We start from the raw sequence: 21,992 nt of genomic DNA on the forward strand, positions 1-21,992 counted from the left end.
TTATGTAAAACGTTCTGAGCTTTTTTGGCAGAATTGTACTCTTCCTTTTTTCTAGCTACACTGGTATTAATACGTCATCATACAAAACAATTTTTTACACATCTGGAATTTAAATACAGACAAAACCGATTTTATGTTAAAATGGCTTTCCATATCACTCCAAACTAAGGAGTTTATAAAAACATGGTAAAATATGAACACTGTAGCCGTAATAATCCAGATTAAAGTAAATGTGAACCAGTTAGATTCATTGTAAATATCATTTATATAAAGTCAAAACATTTAGGACCCAGTACTCTAGATAACCTCCAGTAAATCTGAATTTTATCTCCTCAGGTTTTGGTCAAATTTCCATTAAACTGTCTGACTTTGTCAAATATTAGGGTTTCCTCCACAAGGTTCTCCTGAGAGGTTGTTGGAGTTCTGGTCCATTCCTCCTGACAGAACCAGTGGAACTGGGTCAGGTTTGAAGGCTGTCTTTGTATAAATATTAACTTTTTATGACCAAATTAATAATAACATGACGATCACCATTTGTTTCAGGAACACAACATGATGAGCAGCAAATTAATAAAATTCAGAATAAAATGTGTTTATTGTTCACTAAAACACTTGAAGTAAAACTGCAGTAAATATACAAAAAATAACATTTGAATCCAAGACGAATTTAAGAATATATGAGTTGACAGAAACAAAAAAATGTCCAGTGATTGAGAAGAACTGTTGTAAATTTAAAGAAATCTGAATGATAAATGAAAGGAAAAAATCAAGAGAGAAACAAAACATCCTGAGATTCATTGTGAATCTTTGACTGGAAACAGAAAAAACAACAAGTTGATCCAGTTATAATCCTGGAATAATCCCAGGGTTGTGTAGAAGAGTTTAACCAAGAAACAGTTTGGATCCATGAAAATATGTTTCTGAATGAAACAGACATGAAGAGACTGAACTATCTTTTAATCAGTGAGAGATTTTCTAGCAGGATGAAAATCTTTAGACTCTTTAGACTCAACTCAGCACAGAAACACTGAGGAACCATAATAATTGAACCCAAATCCAGGAATCAGAGGTTCAGTGAATGTGGTGTTGAAGGTGTGGAGGAGGATCAGTGAGTCAGAGGAAACTCTGTAGAAGGACAGAATGCCAGCAGGACAGTCCACATACACTGCTACTCTGTTAGAGACAGAGGAGGTGGAGAGACGAGTTACTATGTTATTGTGCCAGACACAGTAACCATCATCAGAGCAGATCAGACTCCAGGAATGATGATTATATCCAAACAAACAGTTTTTACTGTTTCCTTTCCTCCTGATTCTTCTGTAATTCACAGATATATCAACATCTCCTCTCCACTCGACCTCCCAGTAACAGCGACCAGTCAGACCAGTTCTACACAGCAGCTGAGTCCAGGTATCAAATCTGTCTGGATGATCAGGATATGACTGAAGCTCCTCCACACGTGTCACCTTCCTGTTGTCTTCAGACAGTTTGAGGTTTCTGCTCACTGTGTTTGTGTCGATGGTGAGTTGACAGGAATCTGATGGAGAGAACAAACACAATCCAGCTGCAGTTATTGATCATTTATTGACACTTTGATGATGACTCCTGAATGAGTGATGTGACAGTTTGAAGATGGTTGAATGTGAGCTGCTTTGTTGTCATGAATCAGATGAAAAACACACTTACACTTCCTCAGACCTGGTGTCAAGAATGGGACTCCAATAGGCTCCACCCTGAAAGGAGGAGGGGGGTCAGACCATCAGTCTCTTTCAGCACTTCCTCTACCAACCAACACCACCAGGTGGCGCTGCACACATTTACAATGAGACCCAGAAGAAGAAGCAGCATCCTGAATCCAGCAGTAACAGGTTGTAAAAGTAATCCTCCCTCCACTGCAGAAGTTCTGGATGAGCTGATCTTGTCTTTTTTATCTTTCTCAGTAAATTTATCAGAACTTTGGATCTGAACGAGTTCCTCTACTCTCATTTTTACTTTTTCTACTTTTTTCATCATTCACTGCAATTCTTCCTTCCTTCTGGAAAACAAGGGATTTATTTTATTCCCTGATTGATTTCATACGTTTGATCATTTTCCAGATGTCGCCTCCTGGTGGAGATCAAACTGTCAAATAGATAAAGCTACTAAACTTCTAAATCTCTCTTTGTCTTATGAATAGTTTTATTCACTTTTTCATGTGTTTTATATTTTAACCCACAACTTCATTAAAGTTGAGAGGTTTGCTTAAAATCTGAAGTTATTTATTTCACTCTGAGAACTTTTAAACATCCATCTGACACCATGGAGCTGCTTTTCTTCTCATCTTTGCTTCTGGGGGCTGATTGGTCTGAAGCTCCATCCAACATTGTTTTAATGTCTTTTCTATCCTCAGTAAATCATCATAGAAATCTAACTGCTGAACTCCTTAGACTCCTGAATGAGTGATGTGACAGTTTGAAGATTGTTGAATCAGAATAAATTCATTATTATTTTCAGTTCCTATTTAGCTCCATGCACTCCACACGTTCTTAGTCAGAAGAATATTCCACAATCAGCTGAAATCTTCCTAGACACTAGAGTTAAATCAAGGACTGATCCATTTCCTGGATCAACATGTTTTTGTCTCTTTTCCATCATTCAAACATCATCAGTTCGTTCCCTCTAAATGTTCTTCTGCTGCTCTTTCAGTTACTTTCAGTGTTCTGTTTCCATCCCATTGTTTTCCATATGCATTAAAGTTACCACATGTTACTGATAATAATACTTATATCTTTACTGATCAGTTCCTCTACTTATTTTTCTGAATGTAGATGATCATTTCTAGATGTTGCTCATCCTCCTCTTGTTCCTTTCTTCCTGTCACTGAACCATTTAGACTTGATCTAAAATCTGTATTTGCTCTCAGCCATGTCTCTTTATTACCAAATATTAGCGACTGTCAAACAAAGTCACTGATCAGCTGAATAGGAGAATCATTGTTGAAGCTCCAGCTGATCAAAACTTCAATCCAAGCTGCAGTTAAGATGATTTTATTTTCCTCAATATCATCAAAGTCAAAGGCAGAACATCAGTGGATATCAGATATTTGTGTCCAAAAGCAGAATTAAAACCAGATCTGCAGGTTTAAACAGTGATCAAAGACAAAAACATACTAGCTTGAAGCGGTCAGTAAAAAGTAAACCTCCCCCATCACCCACTGACTAAAGTCACCAGGTGAGCAACAGGTGATCTATAATCACTAATAACACCATGTGATCCTGCGCTACGCCTATCCACAACACCAATACTGTCTGATTTGTGATGTAATTCATCTTCATATTTTAACTTCCTGTCCATCAGCCAATCAGCTTCTTGTATTTCCTCAGTAGATCCATCAGTGGAAGCCCCGCCCAGCCCATGATGCTCCTGGTTTGTGAAGACAGAGAGACAAACTGAACTCTGATAGGAAACAGTTTCAAACTGATTTTCTCTCTCCAACCTCTTGGTTCCACATGGAGCTATATTTGGCCCCCTGCTGCTCTGACTACCATGTCATTGTGGTTCCAGTAGATGGGTCGGTTTCCCAGGTTCATTCAGCACCATGTAAAAGATTCCTACAGTTTTTAATTGGATGTAGTTTGCAAACTTACAGAGCCAATATTACGAGCAATATTTATAATTTAGCTGTAATAAATACAAGCCAAATACTGAATTAGCATAATAAATTTTAAGCTTCAAACTAAATGTTTCCCAGCAGACTGACTAAAGACATTTCTCCCTCTTCCTCCTCTATCAGACCTTCTCTGCTCCTGCAGCAGGTTCCTCCATACCTGAGAGCTTCCAGTCTCCAGTGTGGATCCTTCAGTCCAGCCAACAGCAGCTTCACTCCTGAGTCTCCTGGATGATTGTAGCTCAGGTCCAACTCTTTCAGATGGGAGGGGTTGGAGGTCAGAGCTGAGGCCAGAGAAGCACAGCCTTCCTCTGAGACCAAACAGCCTGATAAGCTGCAGACACACAATTCATCACATGATGAGAATATGAGAACATTGAGGTAGAACCCAAAGTCTGAACTGATCATTTTCACGGGAGGAAAACACTCAAGAAATGATATTAATAATGAAATTATCATGAAAATTGTAATAAATCTTTACATCATTCTGTAGGTAATAAAAATCAACATTTATCACTCGTAGAAGGGACGAGAAATTCTAACAACTGGTTGGAGGAAGAATCTGCAATAATGCTTCTTTGTACACTGAGGATGCAGCAATCTGTCAAGTGTCCAGCGTTACACTAACAGTTAAAGCCTGATCCCCACCTTTCTACATTCCTCTCTTCTTGGTTCTTTCAGCCTGGAGTAAATGAAAACCAGCTGAGTTTATGTGTCAAGACTTAGCATGATTAGCCTCATCACAGTCAGACATCTACTGATGTTATAATCTGCTACTGAAATAAAATTTACATAATCTCTTATAGCAGCTAATGGACAGAAATCTGGATCCACCTCGATAGAGAACATTTTACCTGAGAGTTTCCAGGTTGCAGTTTGGACTCTTCAGTCCAGCAGAGAGAAGCTTCACTCCTGAATCCTGCAGGTTGTTGTTACTCAGGTCCAGTTCTCTGAGATTGGAGGACTGGGAGCTGAGAACTGAGGACAGAGCTTCACAGCTTCTCTCTGAGAGGTTACAGCCACTCAGTCTGAGGAGACAGAGAGAAAAATCTGTTATTAATCCATCAAATGTATGTGTTACTTTCTAGTCAACAATATTCTTCTTGGACTGATTTAAGAATAGGTCATATTATTCAAAACTTTATGATATCTTTATTTTGAACTGGTTTATTCTCTAGTTGGGACTTTAGCCTTGAAGAGCTGAACTACAGGCAACAAGGAGGCTGGCAAGAGAACTATTAAAATCTACAATGAACTGCATTAATTCAGTGACAGTTTCAATAGAAAGAAGAGAATTTCTACTGCTTCAACATGTAACATCATGAATAGAGCCGGTCTCTCTTTTACTCATCACCCTCTAGCGGCAGACTAGGAAACAATATACCGATAAATAATCAGTAAATACCAGTAGATGGTTTGGTTTCCTAGGTACATTAAGCATCATGTGAAAGAATCCTACTGTTTTAATGGGCTGCTGTTTACAAAGTTGTACAGTCCATCTAATCCAAAAGTTTTTTCTGCAAAACAAGTGTATGCAATTCCCTCCTTAAATCTCCCTAACACATGATATTTATGAATCAATTAGAGGTGTGCCAATTGATCGGCCACCGATCATAATTGGCCGATTTCCATCAATAAGTGTATGATCGGTGATCGCCGATCACGGTCTCCTGTTTCTGATCACCAAAACCGATCACATTTATCTCACTTCTCAGCCTACGTGTGCAGCTCATCTCCTCTTTCCTTCACACTGCACAAGCGCGCAGCAACAAATCCTGTCATGCGGAACTATAAAGCTCTGAGACTGAATGGGGAAGTTTGCGTACTGCGGCGGAAAATTACCTCGGGGGTGAAGCACGTTAAAATGCATAAACACAACGTATCTAATAGGGCAGTTAAAAAACAGGATGGCCGGTAAAGTAGGTATAGCAACACAACTACCAAAACTCACCCAGATTAGCATCACGGTCAAAAAGCTAAACAAAAACCAAAAAAACAATTCAAGACTTTGAGCTGGTGGAGAAATACGTTGGTTCTGCTCTCGCTGTTGAACCGACGCTATTCGCTACTGGTGGTCTCCATACCTGAGAGCTTCCAGTCTCCAGTGTGGATCCTTCAGTCCAGCCGATAGCAGCTTCACTCCTGAGTCTCCTGGATGATTGTAGCTCAGGTCCAACTCTTTCAGATGGGAGGGGTTGGAGGTCAGAGCTGAGGCCAGAGAAGCACAGCCTTCCTCTGAGACCAAACAGCCTGATAAGCTGCAGACACACAATTCATCACATGATGAGAATATGAGAACATTGAGGTAGAACCCAAAGTCTGAACTGGTCATTTTCACAAGAGGAAAACACTCCAGAAACAGGAGATACTCCAGTTAATAACATAAAATAGTAATAAAACTGTATTTCATTCTGTAGATAATAAAAATCAACATTTATCACTCGTAGAAGGGACGAGAAATTCTAACAACTGGTTGGAGGAAGAATCTGCAATAATGCTTCTTTGTACACTGAGGATGCAGCAATCTGTCAAGTGTCCAGCGTTACACTAACAGTTAAAGCCTGATCCCCACCTTTCTACATTCCTCTCTTCTTGGTTCTTTCAGCCTGGAGTAAATGAAAACCAGCTGAGTTTATGTGTCAAGACTTAGCATGATTAGCCTCATCACAGTCAGACATTTTTAATTTTAATAATCTACTATTGAAATAACATTTACATCATCTATAGCAGCAGGTAATGGACAGAAATCTGGTTTCACCAGGATTGAGAACATTTTACCTGAGAGTTTCCAGGTTGCAGTTTGGACTCTTCAGTCCAGCAGAGAGAAGCTTCACTCCTGAATCCTGCAGGTTGTTGTTACTCAGGTCCAGTTCTCTGAGACTGGAGGACTGGGAGCTGAGAACTGAGGACAGAGCTTCACAGCTTCTCTCTGAGAGGTTACAGCCACTCAGTCTGAGGAGACAGGGAGAAAAATCTGTTATTAAACAATTCTTCAAAATTTTATTGTTTTACTAACAATATTTTTCAGAAAACTTTATTTTACTTGGGCTGTTGTAAACGAATATTTTTATAATCGAGTAATCTATTAATTATTCTTACGATTAATCCAATAACCGGGTAAAAAATAAAATAAAATAACATATTGGTAAATCTGGCATAAATCTGATATTGATATGTTACTATGTCATGAAAACCAGTCGAGTTTTTAATTTTTGAGCTTCCCTAACAGTTACTTTTCTGTAGTTTAGAAAGTTAACCTGTAACAATAATAGCTCACTTTCTACCTTAACCTGAAGTAAAGTTCTACAAAGATCTGAAATTCTATTCAATTTAATAATAAAGAGGTAGGCTCACAAATACGCTTATAAAAATGTATATACTCCAGATTTTAGTTTATGTATTCATCTTCAGTCATTTTAATAGATTAATTGTCACCATGCCCCATAGCTGTCAAGCTTTGGGTTTGTGAATATGGGAAACGTCGCATGGAGCTTGCAGCGTGGGGGCCAGGCAAGCGAACGAACGTAAGATGGGGTGGAGAGGAGGAAATAGACCAGGGGACGAAAGTAAGAATGGGGGGGAGCAATACGGGATATTGGAGGTCAGGCACATTTGTTTGTCACACTCAGAAACTCATCTACCAGCCATGTCCCACCACGATGATTTCTGCCACCCGTTTGTTGAAAGCGGGATAATTTGAAATTTATTGTGCGGTTTCTCCCCAGAAATGATGAAAACCCAGGCATTGTTATCAATCAATAAAATTCCCACGGGCTGAACTTGAAAATTGGACAGTATGCCGCTAACACTTAGTTTTCATCAACAACTCAGAGGCGGAAGTCAGAGCTACGCGTAACGCAAGTAATGTTCCGGCCGGAACACGATGCGCTAAATAATAAAATATAAATTAACGAAGCTTCGAGGCAGGTACATTTTCCTAGAGGAATTTTAATAATCAAGGTACACGAATCATTCCAGGAATTGTTTCAACCCCATATTTTATTATTAAGTCGATACTTTTTTCTTTTTTTACTTTGTATTGCCATTAGTGTATAACCCAAGGTCTGAACTGGACATTTTCACGGGAGGCAAACACTCAAGAAATGATATTAATTATGATAATAATATCATGAAATGGTAATAAATCTTTACTTTGTTCTGTAGGTCATGATTAGCCTCATCACAGTCAGACATTTACTGATGTTATAATCTGGTAGTGAAATAAATTCTACATAATCTCTTATAGCAGGTAATGGACAGAAATCTGGTTTCACCAGGATGGAGAACATTTTACCTGAGAGTTTCCAGGTTGCAGTTTGGACTCTTCAGTCCAGCAGAGAGAAGCTTCACTCCTGAATCCTGCAGCTTGTTGTTACTCAGGTCCAGTTCTCTGAGACTGGAGGACTGGGAGCTGAGAACTGAGGACAGAGCTTCACAGCTTCTCTCTGAGAGGTTACAGCCACTCAGTCTGAGGAGACACAGAAAAGAATCTATTACTAAGCAATTCTTCAAAATGTTACTTTTTTCCAAACAATATTTTTCAGAAAACTTTGTTTTACTAGGGCTGTTGTGAACAAATATTTTAGTAATCGAGTAATCTATCGGTCATTCTTATGATTAATCGAGTATTTGGGTAAAAACAAACAAACATAAATTAAAGCCACAAGTGGCGTTGTGCGGCCCTCGCAGCTCAGCGCTGCGCCAGCCTATGGGCCACCGTGGGGGTTCCTGCACCGTCACCCACTCGCCATGGTAGAAGCTGTCACGCCATTTCCGCGCCCGTCCACCAGGTGCGTTAGGCAGCCGACTTCCTGTGAACTTGTGGTATGACATTAATTGTAATTTCTGAGCATCTTGGGGAGCTCTACAAGTGTACCAAATTTAATAATAGGAATAATCAGTATGAAAACAAAAGGCCTTCGCAGCGCTTTGCTGCTTGGGCATAAATATTGGTAAATCTGGCATAACACCGGTGTTACTATGGCATATCAATATCAGTCCAGTTTCTCATCTTTGAGTTTCCCTAACAGTTACTTTTCTGTAGTTTAGAAAATTAACCTGTAACAATAATAGTTCACTTTCTAAGTTAACTTGAAGAAGTTATACAAAGATCTGAAATTATTTTCAATTTAATAATAAAGAGGTAGACTCACAAATACGCTTATAAAAAATGTCTGTACTCCAGCTCTTAGTTTATATATTCATCTTCAGTCAGTTTATTAGATGAACCCTCACCTTGCCCCATAACTTTGGGTTTGAGAATACGACAAATGTCGCTTGGATTTTGCGGTGGTGAGAGTGGAGGGCAGGCGAGCGAACGAACGTAAGTTGGGATAGAGGGGAGGAAATAGACCAGGGGACGAAATTAAGAACGGGGGGGAGCAGTATGGGATATTTACGGCACCTTCGTTCGTCATACTCAGAAACTCATCTACCAGCCATATGTTTTCCGCCACCTGTGTATTGACACTGGGATGAAATGAAATTTATTGTGCCTTTCTTCCCTAAAGTTACACTTACACTGTAAGCATCAACTACTCAGCCGCCCGCCGTGGTCAGTTTATGCGCAAACCTGTGTAAATACTCCTGCAGTGCTCTTCCCGCCGTTTGCTCTGACCCAGCAGCTCCCGGAGGAGAAAGGTTGCCATACTCCAGGCATTGTGCCAATCATTTTAAGGATACTTATTGGTCCCCTCAAAAACAATGAACACCCGGGCATTATTATCAATCAATAAAATCCCCACGGGCCGAACATGAAAATTGGACGTTATGCCGCTAGCACTTAGTTTTCGTCAACAACTCAGAGGCGGAAGTCAGAGCTACGTGTAAGACAAGCAATATTCTGGTGCTGCACTAAATAATAAAATATAAATTAACGAAGCTTCTAGGCAGGTAAATTTTCCTAAAGGAATTTTAATAATCGAGGTACTCAAATCATTCGAGGAATTGTTTCAACCCTATATTTTACACCTATTTATGTTGCCTTTTGTTGTTAACTGGTTCATTGTATAGTCCTCCAGTCATAAAGGACAGAACAACAGACAACCAGAAGGCTGGAAAGAGAATTATACAATTCCATAAGGAACTAAGTGAATCATATTTGAATGTTAACATAAAGAGGAGGTCTTTTACTACTGGATTATGTAATATTATGTCCAGCTGCTGAAGGAAGTCTGTCTCCCTGACCCCTCAATTTGACACTTTGAAGAGACAATGAACTGATAAATAAACTGAAACATGAATATATATTTACCTCATCAAAAGCAGATTTCTATAAAAATAAATGCAATAACAGTGTGTGTCCTTACAGAGCTTTGTTGGAGGCTTCAACCACTGGCAGCAGCCTCAGAAGAACCTCCTCTGAAGCAGAGTATTTCTTCAGGTCAAATACATCCAGATCTTTTCCTGATGACACTAAGATGAAGATCAGAGCTGACCACTGAGCAGGAGACAGTTTATCTGTGGAGAGACTTCCTGAACTCAGAGACTGTTGGATCTCCTCCACTAGAGAACGATCATTCAGTTCATTCAGACAGTGGAACAGATTGATGCTTTTCTCCGCAGACACATTCTCATTGATCTTCTCCTTGATGTACTGAACTGTTTTCTGATTGGTCTGTGAGCTACTTCCTGTTTGTGTCAGCAGACCTTGTAGGAGTCTCTGATTGGTCGGGAGTGAAAGTCCAAGGAGGAAGCGGAGGAACAAGTCCAGGTGTCCATTTGGACTCTGTAAGGCCTGGTCAACAGCTCTCTGCTGGAGAGAAATTATTTTAGGTTTATTAAATAACAAAAACTTCTTAGGTGTTTGTGTTTCTACCATCAGGTTGACACCAGAGTTGATGAAGGTCAGATGAACATGAAGAGCAGCCAGAAACTCCTGAACACTCAGATGGACGAAGCAGAACACCTTGTCCTGGTACAGACCTCTCTCCTCTTTAAAGATCTGTGTGAACACTCCTGAGTACATTGAGGCTGCTCTGATATTGATGCCACACTCTGTCAGGTCTGATTCATAGAAGATCAGGTTTCCTTTCTGCAGCTGATCAAAAGCCAGTTTTCCCAGAGACTCAATCATCTTCCTGCTCTCTGGACTCCAGTGTGGATCTGTTTCAGCTCCTCCATCATACTTGACCTTCTTCACTTTGGCCTGAACCACCAGGAAGAGGATGTACATCTCAGTCAGGGTTCTGGGCAGCTCTCCTCCCTCTCTGGTCTCCAACACATCCTCCAGAACTGTAGCAGTGATCCAGCAGAAGACTGGGATGTGGCACATGATGTGGAGGCTTCGTGATGTCTTCATGTGGGAGATGATCCAGCTGGCCTGCTGCTTATCTCTGAATCTCTTCCTGAAGTACTCCTCCTTCTGTGGGTCATTGAACCCTCTGACCTCTGTCACCATGTCAACACACTGAGGAGGGATCTGATTGGCTGCTGCAGGTCGTGTGGTTATCCAGAGGAGAGCAGAGGGAAGCAGTTTCCCCCTGATGAGGTTTGTCAGCAGAACGTCCACTGAGGTGGACTCTGTAGCATCAGTCAGGATCTCCTTGTTGTGGAAGTCCAGAGGAAGTCGACTCTCATCCAGACCATCAAAGATGAACAGAACCTGGAAGTGTTCAAAGCTGCAGATTTCTTTGGTTTCAGTAAAGAAGTGATGAACAAGTTCCACCAAGCTGAACTTTTTCTCCTTCAGCACATTCAGCTCTCTGAAAGTGAATGGAAATATGAACTGGATGTTCTGGTGGGCTTTGCCTTCAGCCCAGTCCAGAGTGAACTTCTGTGTTAGGACTGTTTTCCCAATGCCAGCCACTCCCTTTGTCATCACTGTTCTGATTGGTTGATCTCTTCCAGGTGGGACTTTAAAGATGTCTTCTTGTCTGATTGATGTTTCTGGTCTGTCTGGTTTCCTGGATGCTGTTTCAATCTGTCTGACCTCATGTTCATCATTGACCTCTCCAGTCCTTCCCTCTGTGATGTAGAGCTCTGTGTAGATCTGGTTCAGAAGGGTTGGACTTCCTGCTTTAGCAATCCCCTCAAACACAGACTGGAACTTCTTCTTCAGACCAAATTTAAGTTGATGTTGACAAACTGCAGCAAATTGTTCTAATGACACAAAAAGTAAAATCAGTAACTAAACAATATTATTTTCTGAAGATGATGTTAATAAATGTGATTCCATCTCTTCAAATTTCAGTAAATGTGTGATTTATCCATCAGGTCAAATCTTTGTAGAAATCCTCTTACTGCTCTGCAGACGGTCAGCCAGCTCCTCCTGCTTCATCCTCCTCAGAAAGTTCAGTGTGATCTTCATCAGTGCTTCTCTGTTGCTCCTCCTCTGCTCTTCATCCTCACCTTCCAACACCTCATCATCATCTCTCTGACTCTCTGAACGTTCTTTGTTATCAGGACTGAGAACCTTCTGAATCTTTTTCAGCTCATTTTTCACAAAAGTGACAATGTTGTCCTCCAACGTCTGGAATAGAATAATAGATGAAGGAAACATCAGACTGAAATCATGGAGCCAAACACCAGATGGATGTTGAACAGACTGACACTCCTCTGATCTACAAAGCCCAGCATGAGATGACTGTGAACAGAACCCATGGAAAAGTTGTTCATATACACACCTTAAATATGGAGTCCATCTGTGTTTGTTGCTGCAGGGCAGATGGACAACTGGGAACCTCTGAGCTCTGCTGGTCCACTCTGTGGAGGAACCAGGAACAATTAGGAAGTCAGGAAATATTCATCCAACAGTATTCAGAAATGAAATCACCAAGACTTTCACATTAAATGTACTTGAAGCAGAAAAACAGAGCATCATATGAACAAAATGGAGTGAAGTTAAAAAGAGGAAGATGAACTACAAGGATGAAGAGCAGTAACACCAAAATCACCTAGTAGACATTTTAAAAGGTTGATGCTGAACTTGGACTTCAAACAGTCCAAACTGTCATTAGATCTGATGCTGGTGGAGACAGTTTCCCAGAGCTTGGGGACAGTGTAAGTGAAGGCTCTGTCCACACAGGTTCTACAGGACAGTGTGGGACATCCATCAGGTTCTGATGACTAGATCTGAGGTGATGTGGACATGGAGGAGGTTTGAGATATGTGGGTGTGTGTCCATGTGGGGTCCTCTACTGGATGTTATAGAGAGGATTTTAAACTGGATCCTGTGGATCCCTGGAGGCCAGTGAGATCATATTGTATCTGTCCACACAGAGACAATCAGAAGGTAAAGGTCCATGATGTAATATCTGGATGTGAGCAGTGAACCAGGTGATCCAAGTAGTTATAAAGATTTAATGTTCCTGCTGATCCCATTCAGAACCAGCAGAACCTCTGATGATCCACATCAGCTCAGTTTGGTTGAGTTCCAGCAGATCTCACCAACCACATCATGAAGCTTTCCTTCCCTGCTGAACTGCTCTCACAATGCACACAGGAACCAAGTCCTGATGGACCAGACTGGCTTTACCAGGTATTTCCCAGTGGAAATGTGTTCCACTGTTAGTCTGACATGGAGCCAGGAAGCAGCAGAACATCATCATCAACATCCCAGAGATGAAGATATGAAGGTGTTTTCATGAGAACAGATCAGCTGATTTCTGTAAATAATGGATCAAACCTCTCTGTAAATATAACTGGAAACATCTGAGTTCTTACTGGTTCAGTTTCCATAGTTACAGCAATTAGAAACAGCTCACCTCTCTGATGATGGAGGTCCAGGAGATTTAAAGTGAATGAGACGATTCATTGAACCGTCGCTCCTAAACGACACACAGCTGGGTTCTGATTCTTCTTGTGTGAAAATCTGATGGATTCTGCTAAAAAAAGAAACTCATTAAAATCTTTCCTTTGAATTTTGCTTTGAAGATATTTTTAATGTGGTTCATTGTAAAATAAAGAGCTGTGAGACACAACAGAACCAGACAGATCATCGACTTGATGTTCTAAATGATTCCTATCAGAACCGGTCCAATCCTCCAACATGTTCCTGATCATTGATCCTCCTGAATAATGTCCAGCCTTCTTTAAAGAGCAGAAAGATTTGTTTCTGAGACCAACATGTTGGTTTGAAATGACTGAGAGAAGTTTGGATCTTAGTGTTGAGCTCTGACATGGAGAAGAACCAGGAATCATTTCCACTCTGACCATCCAAGGAGGATCTGATGGAGCTTCAATCAGAACTGAATGTTAAGTTAGAGAACATGTCGTTCTGAATGCGATTCACAGGAGACATTATTTAGTTTTACTGTAGAAATGTTTGATAATACACCGTGTTGGATGATGTTTGAATCTCAGAGATGCAACTAGAATCATAAAATTAATTCATAGAAACTTTTCTTTCAGCATTAATCTGTGTTTAATCGGACTTAGAGACTAATCCAAATATAAACTTAGAAATTTAATTTACTTCTGCCTTTGTGTTTCTGTGTTAATATTAATATTTGGTTAAATAAATGAATCTGTTTCATTTGGAAAAATTAAGTTGATGAAAATGCATTTAAATGTTTGTGGGTCAAAGGTCATGTCAACATGATAGTTTCTGTGTCTTGATTGAAAAGTGAGTTCATTATGGGTCATTTTTGTCCCCGTTATTCATCAGCAGTAATTGGGTGATTCTCTGAATTTGGTACATTTTGGCGTCTCAGATTACTTAAAAATATACCACAATAAATTATGTTTTTGATCACTGCATCTATTGAAGGACTCTTTAAACCTCCAGGAAAATATGTCTCCCCACCTTATTCATGAAATCCCAAACAGTATTAAGAATTTCTTTGTTACTTAAGTTGCTTTAAATTCAACCCCATAACAAGACAATTTCATTCCTCTATGAGTAAAACTCTAACATAATTAAACTAATTCTTCCAGTTCCTTTTAGATGACTTGTCCCTTGATATTAATGTATATCTTATTTGATTCTGAATTATAATAATTAGACTGATAAGTAGAATATGGCAACTTGATGTAAAAGCTCTTTTCATAAATCATAAAAATATACTTTAAAATAAACATTCAATCAGGCTTTTTAATGTTTCTGAATCATTCTTTAAACTTTGCATACAGTCCAACAAATATTAGTCTAATATTTGCTGTTATTATAAAAAAAATCATAACAATGTATCAAGTAACGGTTGAACCCATTGTAACAGTTGACCAGACTGTAACGGGGTTGAAGATTTTTACTAAAAGTTGCCATAAGTCCACATTAGCTGGGTTATGGAGCAACATATGATATGATGAAAACAAGAATTAATATGTTTCAAAGACCATTCTTTACTTTTTCCCAAACAACAATAATTATCATTTACATGCCTAAAGGGTCATGTTCTGTGTTTTCTGTGTCCCCGAGTCTTCGTGTTGTCCTGTCTTCCCCTTGATTGTTCCCAGGTGTGTCTCGTTCTGTGATTACCCGCTGTGTATTTAACTCCACCTGTGTTCCTTGTCGGGTCCTTGTCAATGTCTTGTCAATGTGCGTGCTTGCCAGTTGTTTGGACTGTGCTTTTTCTTCATTAAAATCAACTATCCATCCTACCTGGGTCTACAGTGTCTGCCTCAACACCCCTCACTGCACCGTCTCATGACATAAAGGTGTTGAAAGGTTGAGCTTGACAATGACGATGTTTGGATAAAAAATAATCAAATATCGGTAAGAAACTATATTAACACTAAAATCTCTTTACAGTGTGAGCGGGAAAAAACTTAAGTGATGTCACTTCCAGGGTGCTGAGGAAATTGGACTGAACCATTATTTATAAAAAGGAGGGATTGGTCTGCTGTTACAGGGTTAAACAAAACTGGAGGGACATGATTAAAAAGTGATATTTTATAAATAATTAATATATTTTTCTCATATTTCTTTTATTTAGATTAAAATATACCTAAAATGTTTAAAATGGTACAAATAAGTTGCAGTTACTGGTTAGTTTCATTTGTTTTATATTCAGTGAAAAATTAACATTAGTCAGTGGGGACATGCTCATTTGGCTGATCTCTACGCTTCAACAACCCATCAAATCTTTCAAAACATAATTTTTAAAATATATTTGTATGTTATATTACCAAGACACATGGATATTACCAATACTTGATTTTTCTTTAAAAATGTTGGTTGAATTATATGAAAATATTTGAGATAAAACTGTGAGACACAAAATGCACCAAATTCAGAGAATGACCCAGTTGCTTATTTATGGTGTCAGTTAGAGATCATCTGGTTCTGAAAGATATCCACATGAGATATTTTTTATCTTAACTGTGGAAATGGTTAATAATCCACTATGTTGGATGATGTTTGAACCACAGATATGAAACTTTAATCATAAAATTAATTCATAAAAGCCTTTTTCTTTCAGCATTACTCTGTCTGGAAAATAAATTACATTTAGATTTAGAGAACAATTCAAATATCAATCTAGAAATTAAATTCACTTCTGCCTTTTGTGTTTGTGTGTTAAATTAATATTGGATGGTCATAATAACAGATATAAACTGAACAGTTACAGCAGTTAGAAACAGCTCACCTCTCTGATGGTGGAGATCCAGGAGATTTAAAGTCAATGATTGCACCCTTTGACATGTCGCTCTTAATGGACACACAGCTGGGTTCTGGTTCTGGTTCTAGTTTGAGTCTCTGATGGATCCTGACAGAAACATGATGATTAAAACTTAATCAGCAAAGAGGAGCAGCAGCAGCTTCATCACCACGTCTGTTCTGGCCTGATATAGTGAACGCTGTGTGAAAAGGGCTGTGGACAGTTAGAGATGGTGACCTCACCTCTGACCTTTGCTCTGGCTCTCATCTTCCCCACACAGAGTGGTTTTAGAGGGAGGGACTCCCTCCTCTCTGTCCTCACACTGATCCATGCTGCTGAATTCACATCAGCTCACACACACTTTCTACCTTCACCTGCAGAGGAAACACACATCATTCATCTGCACATCAACTCTGATCATCCTTTACATCATTAGAGCTGGAAAAAGATCAGCTGCTCCTCCTCTGATTGGCTCTTCTTCTCTGCTTCATATCAGTGTCAGGTGAATGCAGTCAGACAGCAGAGAGGCAGAGGAAGCTGCCATCAGCTGCTGCACTTCTACTATCAGTCCACTAGATGGAGACATGGAGCAACATTTACATTCACTGATTCAACCTGAACAACAGGAAATATTTTAGTTAATTATTAATCTCTACAAGTGGATTATCAGCTGCATCAAAGATTACCTACTTAATAATCTGACTGAATTGAACATATTTCAACTGTACTATTTTACAATAATAATAATAGTTAATAATAATAAATATTATTATTGTAAAATAATAATAAATACTATTATTGTAAAATATTAATAAATACTATTATTGTAACATATTAATAATAATAATAATAATAATAATATAATTATCATTATTATTATTATAGCAGGTCTATGGAGACAGCACTATTCTGCCTTATTTAACTGTGTAAAAAGTTAACCCTATGGATTTGTAAACATTGCTAAGAGTGATGCGGTTATAATAACTCCTAGTGAAGTCCAGCAGGTTATAGCGTACTTGTGTGAGAATAAGTCAACAGGTTCTGATAGCATTACAGCAGAACATCTGAAATAAGTGGCTGAGCTTCTTGCAATGTGTTTCTCTGGGTTTATGACCCATGGGCAGTTGCCTGATTCCTTATCATCTGTTACCCTTGTGCCGGTAATTAAGGACAAAACTAGTAAGGTTATTAGCCTTAATAACTACAGACCAATAGCTTTAGCTAATGTGATATATAAAGTATTAGAAAAATATCTTGCTTGGTCGGCTCAATCAGTTTATTATTACAACAGATAATCAATTTGGTTTCAAAGCCAAGTTGGGAACTGATCTCTCTATTTATGGCCAGAAAGAGCATATCTAAGAAAAAATTCATCTGTGTTATTTGGTTTATTGATGCCTCTAAGGCCTTTGATCGTGTCAATCACTGCAAGTTATTTGACAAATTAAAACAGAGAGGTGTTCCAGATATTATTATACGAATTTTGGTTTACTGGTATTCTAACCAGAAAATGCATGTAAAATGGGGCAATAACATCTCTGCTTCCTTTGGTGTGACTAACGGTGAGCGTCAGGGTTCGCTTCTTTCACCTGCCTTGTTTAACTTGTACCTGGACGACCTGTCAAAAGAAATGAACCTCTGTAAAACTGGATGTATGATCGGTGACACTTTGGTCAATCACTTTATGTAAGCTGATGACCTGGCTGACCTCTGACCCAGCAGTGCTGGTTTTCAGCAGTTACTGAACATCTGCTCTGATTATGGGTTGAGATGAGATGTGCAGTATAATGCTAAGAAAACTGTTGTACTAGTATGTAGGACTAAAGCAGACAAAAAACTTTGTTTCCCTGATTTTTTTCTGTCAGGGCTAAAGTTAAATGTCTGCTCCAAAACTAAATATCTGGGTCATTACATCACAGACCAGCTGTGTGATGATGATGATGATGATGATGATGACAATTATTGGCAGTGTCGCATGTTATACATCCAGGCAAACATTTTGGGGAGGAAATTTCATATGTGCACTGATGAGGTAAAAATAAGCCTGTTTAAAGTTTACTGTACACCCTTGTATACAGCTCCTTTGTGGTGTAAATTTAAAAAAGCTAGCATGCAGAAGCTTAAGGTTGCTTATAATGACTCTTTGAGAATTCTACTTAAAAAACCCAGGCTTAGCAGTGCAAGTGAGATGTTTCGTAACGCACATGTCAGAACATGCCAGGCATTTGAGAGAAATCTGATATACAAGTTCATGTGTTGTTTAGGCAGCTCATTGAACAGCCTTATTGTGGCATGTTTTTACATGCAACTCTCAGTGAGACAAGATACCAGACGGCTCTGTGGAAACATTGGTATGCAAGTCTTTTATAAGATATATTTTTTTTTGTCTTGTTTTTTTATATGTTGTGTTGTTGTGTATCATCTCTTTGTGGACCACAAGTCTGTTGAATAAAGCAACATCAATCAAAAATCAATAATAATAATATACATTAACATTTTAGTTTTAAAAGAAGCAACAAGACACTGTTGTTTCTGAGTTTAACAGTGGAGACCAGAGTTTGATTCCAGGAAATGAAATCATGAAGCAGTTTGTTCAGAGAAGAAAACAAAGAAACATCAGCTGTTCATCATTCCAGTTCTAAATAATCTAATAATCCTCCAGATTAACCTTAAAACAGCAGAGAGATGAAACTTTCAACTGAAAATGTTCTCTAAACATCACAGAGCAAAAACTAGCAGGAAAATTCCTAAAATCAAAGTTCAAGTAGATACAAAAAAACCGAATCAAACTTACAGTTTGTTCAAACGATCCAAAGGGTTGATGAAGAATATCTGAACAACAAATAGAGATACAACAACCAGACTGGACCACACCTTAAAATGTGAATTTAAACTGAAAGTAAATGAGACAGATAACAACTCACCTGGTTTGTAGTTTCTTCTTTCAGAGCCAAGTCCCGCCCCTTTCTGTTTGCTGCAGCCAGGTGTACTTGCTCTGTTCTGCACAGAGGCGAGAGGTCTCACTCTGAACAATATCTCCTGTACCTAATCAGATGCTGGGTGCTAGAATTCTAGTATTTTAATATATTTATTGATTTGTCTTAAAATGTTACATTTTCATAATGTTTTATATTTTGGTTGTGTCAAATAAAAACATGAAAATTGTTTTTTGTCCTTATTTTTTTAATTGATAGTTAAATTACTACTGTTTTACTGATTATTTTTTGTTGCCGTCGCTGACCCAAAACATTTTTACTATGCAAAACAAAGTAAGTGACAGTAAATAAAGTTATATTTGAAAAATAACATCTACACACTTCAATTTTTCTTTATGCTGTACTCGAAAAATCAGTTTACCTTCACAGGTGCTGGCTTGATGCAGAAAACGGCTCTTTTTAGTTTAAAAACAGTATTTTTAAATCATTAGTACAACAGATGAATTGTGACTTTTTACAGATACCAGTTCTGCCAATCTAGTGAAAATAAAGCCTTTTATTATGATTTAGCTAACTCACTATTTCACATTTCCGCTAAGTCTTAGAGGAGATGTGGAACAGAAATCCTAGTTTTGTTTGTTTTTTCATCAAATGGGATCCATAACTTCTAAATAATTGCAGAAAAAACAACACAATACAAAAAAAAAACCCATCAAACTTCTGTTACATAGTGAATAAAAAGCATATTCATGTCGAGGAAGTGAAGGTTGTCTGTTTCTGGTGAACTCTGAAGAACCTTGGATAATATCAGTTAAAACATTTAATTTTCCTTTGGGATCAAAAAGGTATTTTTATTGAATTTGTGTCAGTTAATCTCAGTATTAGCCATAAAATGTCCTTCCTGCAGGCATGTTGGATCAGACACGTCTCCATTTAAACACAATTTCCAGATATAATCTCAAATTCAAACAATAAACAAGCAAACTTTTTCATTTTTCTTGTATTTTTTTCCACCAGCAGCAGTAAAACAAATAGTGGAAAGAGAAACTTTATTAGAGCATGAATTTGACTGATTTTTTGCTTCCTCAGAGGCCGAGGTTTTAACTCGGTCCGCACAACGCAAGCAGGACTTTCTGATAATGTCCTTTGGTGTCGTTCTGTTAAAAAACAAAATCAGAAACATTATTGATGTGGTTTAACGTAAACATAGAAACAGTTTGGGAAACGTATTTTACCAAGATGTCCTCATGTAGGGTTCTCTCAAACATTGCCCGGTTCTCCTCTACGACCTTCTGCAGGTCGACCTCGGAGCGGCTCACCAGGATCCGGATCAGAGTCTGATCACTCGTACCGTGACCCTGGTAAGGCAGAAAATGGACTAAATGAAGTTTTAGTTGGAAATTTTGATTCCTTTTCATTGATCAAACTAAGTTAATTTAAATTATTATGTGTGGTTACTCTAACAAAAACTGTACTCTACTAAAATAAATACTCTAATAAAAAACTGTTAACAATCTTAGAAATCTAGTTTGCCAAAAGTTACTTTCTACACAGCAAAAACTCAAAATTATGATTTTATGCTGATTATTTGTGCTGGTTTGTGCAAAACGTTTGACACCAATTTTGTCTGATTTCATAAAAGTGGGGGGGGCTGGTTGACCTTTTGACCTTTAACCTTTCATTAATATCTTCAAAGCCAAAGCAGCACAAACAACAATTTTTGCTGCACAAACCAGCACAAATGTAGTCGAGTTAACTGACGCCCATTTTGTCTGATTTGAAGAAGGTGGGGGGCCAACTTCACTCAGGTCGGCCCCAGGCCTGGCTCCAGGGTGGGACCTCATGTACGGCCAGTACAACCACTGTTTCCAGTGGTCGCATTCATCATAATGGATCTTTGGGCGGCACTTGGTCTGGTTCCTCACCTAGAACCTGTCTGCACTGGGTGGCCCAACCAGAGGCATGAAGCCCCGACAGCTTAACTCCCAGAATGTGTGTGTGTGTGTGTGTATTTATGTGTGTATATTAAGTAACTTGTTAATTATGTAGGAAAGAGAGAAAAAGGAAGAAATTTGTTTTTTAACATGAGGAAACGAGCACAATGTGGTGTTAAGCATATTATGACTTTTGGTTCATTTGTGAGGTGAAATTTATTTATTTTATTTTTTTTAAATGATTTTTAGGCTCTAATAAAGTTTTTAGGCTCTAATAAAGTTTTTTAGGCTCTAATAAAGTTTTTTAGGCTCTAATAAAGTTTTTTAGGCCGTTATTTAACAGGTTGAACAGGAAATTGGGAGGAGAGAGAAGGAAATGACATGCAGCAGATTCTGCAGGACTGGGAATTAAACCCAGGTTGACAAACAAAACCTATAAGTAACGTCCTAAACAAAACATAATTTGCTGTCTTACCATATACTGGTTAAAAAATAACTGAATTATTCATTTCTAAGCCAATTTTTCTTCTCTTTTATACAAGCAGACAACACATAAGCTCAACAACACAAAAGCTTTATATTTATTACAAAGTATTGATCTAAGAATTGATTTCTTCCTGTAATGGAAATGATTTCTGATTAAGTTTTCTGTTTTCATGCTTTCATGGATTGTTCTGCTTTTTTCCCTTTTCTACAGGTTTTCATGTTAAATTGCACTTTTTTGTTAAGTTTGTTAAACTACCTTGAATCTGTATTTCTAAATAAAGACTAACAGAAAGATCACACAGTAACTTTTATTTTTTATAAAACCTGTTTTGTTCTTATAACAAACAAACCAGATAAAACAAGTTTGGGTTTCTTAATGGTCCGGAGAATTAAATTATGATTACAATTATCATCTAATATTATGTACAGATTAAACTCTAATCTTAATTTA

The 21,992-nt window shown here is 38.3% G+C and overlaps 1 protein-coding gene across 1 annotated transcript; it reads right to left on the reverse strand.

The window, feature by feature from the left end:
- Positions 1-595: 595 nt before the first annotated feature.
- LOC111609427 (NLR family CARD domain-containing protein 3-like) lies at positions 596-16,453 on the reverse strand. Its single transcript, XM_023337885.1, has 10 exons — positions 16,428-16,453; positions 16,174-16,293; positions 13,351-13,470; positions 12,271-12,349; positions 11,888-12,116; positions 9,955-11,746; positions 6,425-6,598; positions 3,807-3,980; positions 1,687-1,733; positions 596-1,537 (listed from the first exon to the last, which is right to left on the reverse strand). The coding sequence occupies exons 2-10, from the start codon at positions 16,227-16,229 to the stop codon at positions 1,014-1,016; spliced, it is 3,195 nt and encodes a 1,064-aa protein (XP_023193653.1). The 5' UTR covers positions 16,230-16,293; positions 16,428-16,453; the 3' UTR covers positions 596-1,013.
- Between the last annotated feature and the right edge of the window lie 5,539 nt (positions 16,454-21,992).

This window comes from Xiphophorus maculatus, chromosome 8 (genome assembly GCF_002775205.1).
Source record: "Xiphophorus maculatus strain JP 163 A chromosome 8, X_maculatus-5.0-male, whole genome shotgun sequence".
NCBI classification, from domain to species: Eukaryota; Metazoa; Chordata; class Actinopteri; order Cyprinodontiformes; family Poeciliidae; genus Xiphophorus; species Xiphophorus maculatus.

What these genes read in the sequence shown, in the direction of transcription:
- LOC111609427 (XM_023337885.1), bottom strand. Translation starts at nt 16,229, where the DNA reads ATGTCAAAGGGTGCAATCATTGACTTTAAATCTCCTGGATCTCCACCA. An exon ending in AGATGGACTCCATATTTAAG is followed by an intron (nt 12,117 to 12,270) that starts GTGTGTATATGA and finishes ATTCTATTCCAG; the next exon opens with ACGTTGGAGGACAACATTGT. An exon ending in GACACCAGGTCTGAGGAAGT is followed by an intron (nt 1,538 to 1,686) that starts GTAAGTGTGTTT and finishes TCTCTCCATCAG; the next exon opens with ATTCCTGTCAACTCACCATC.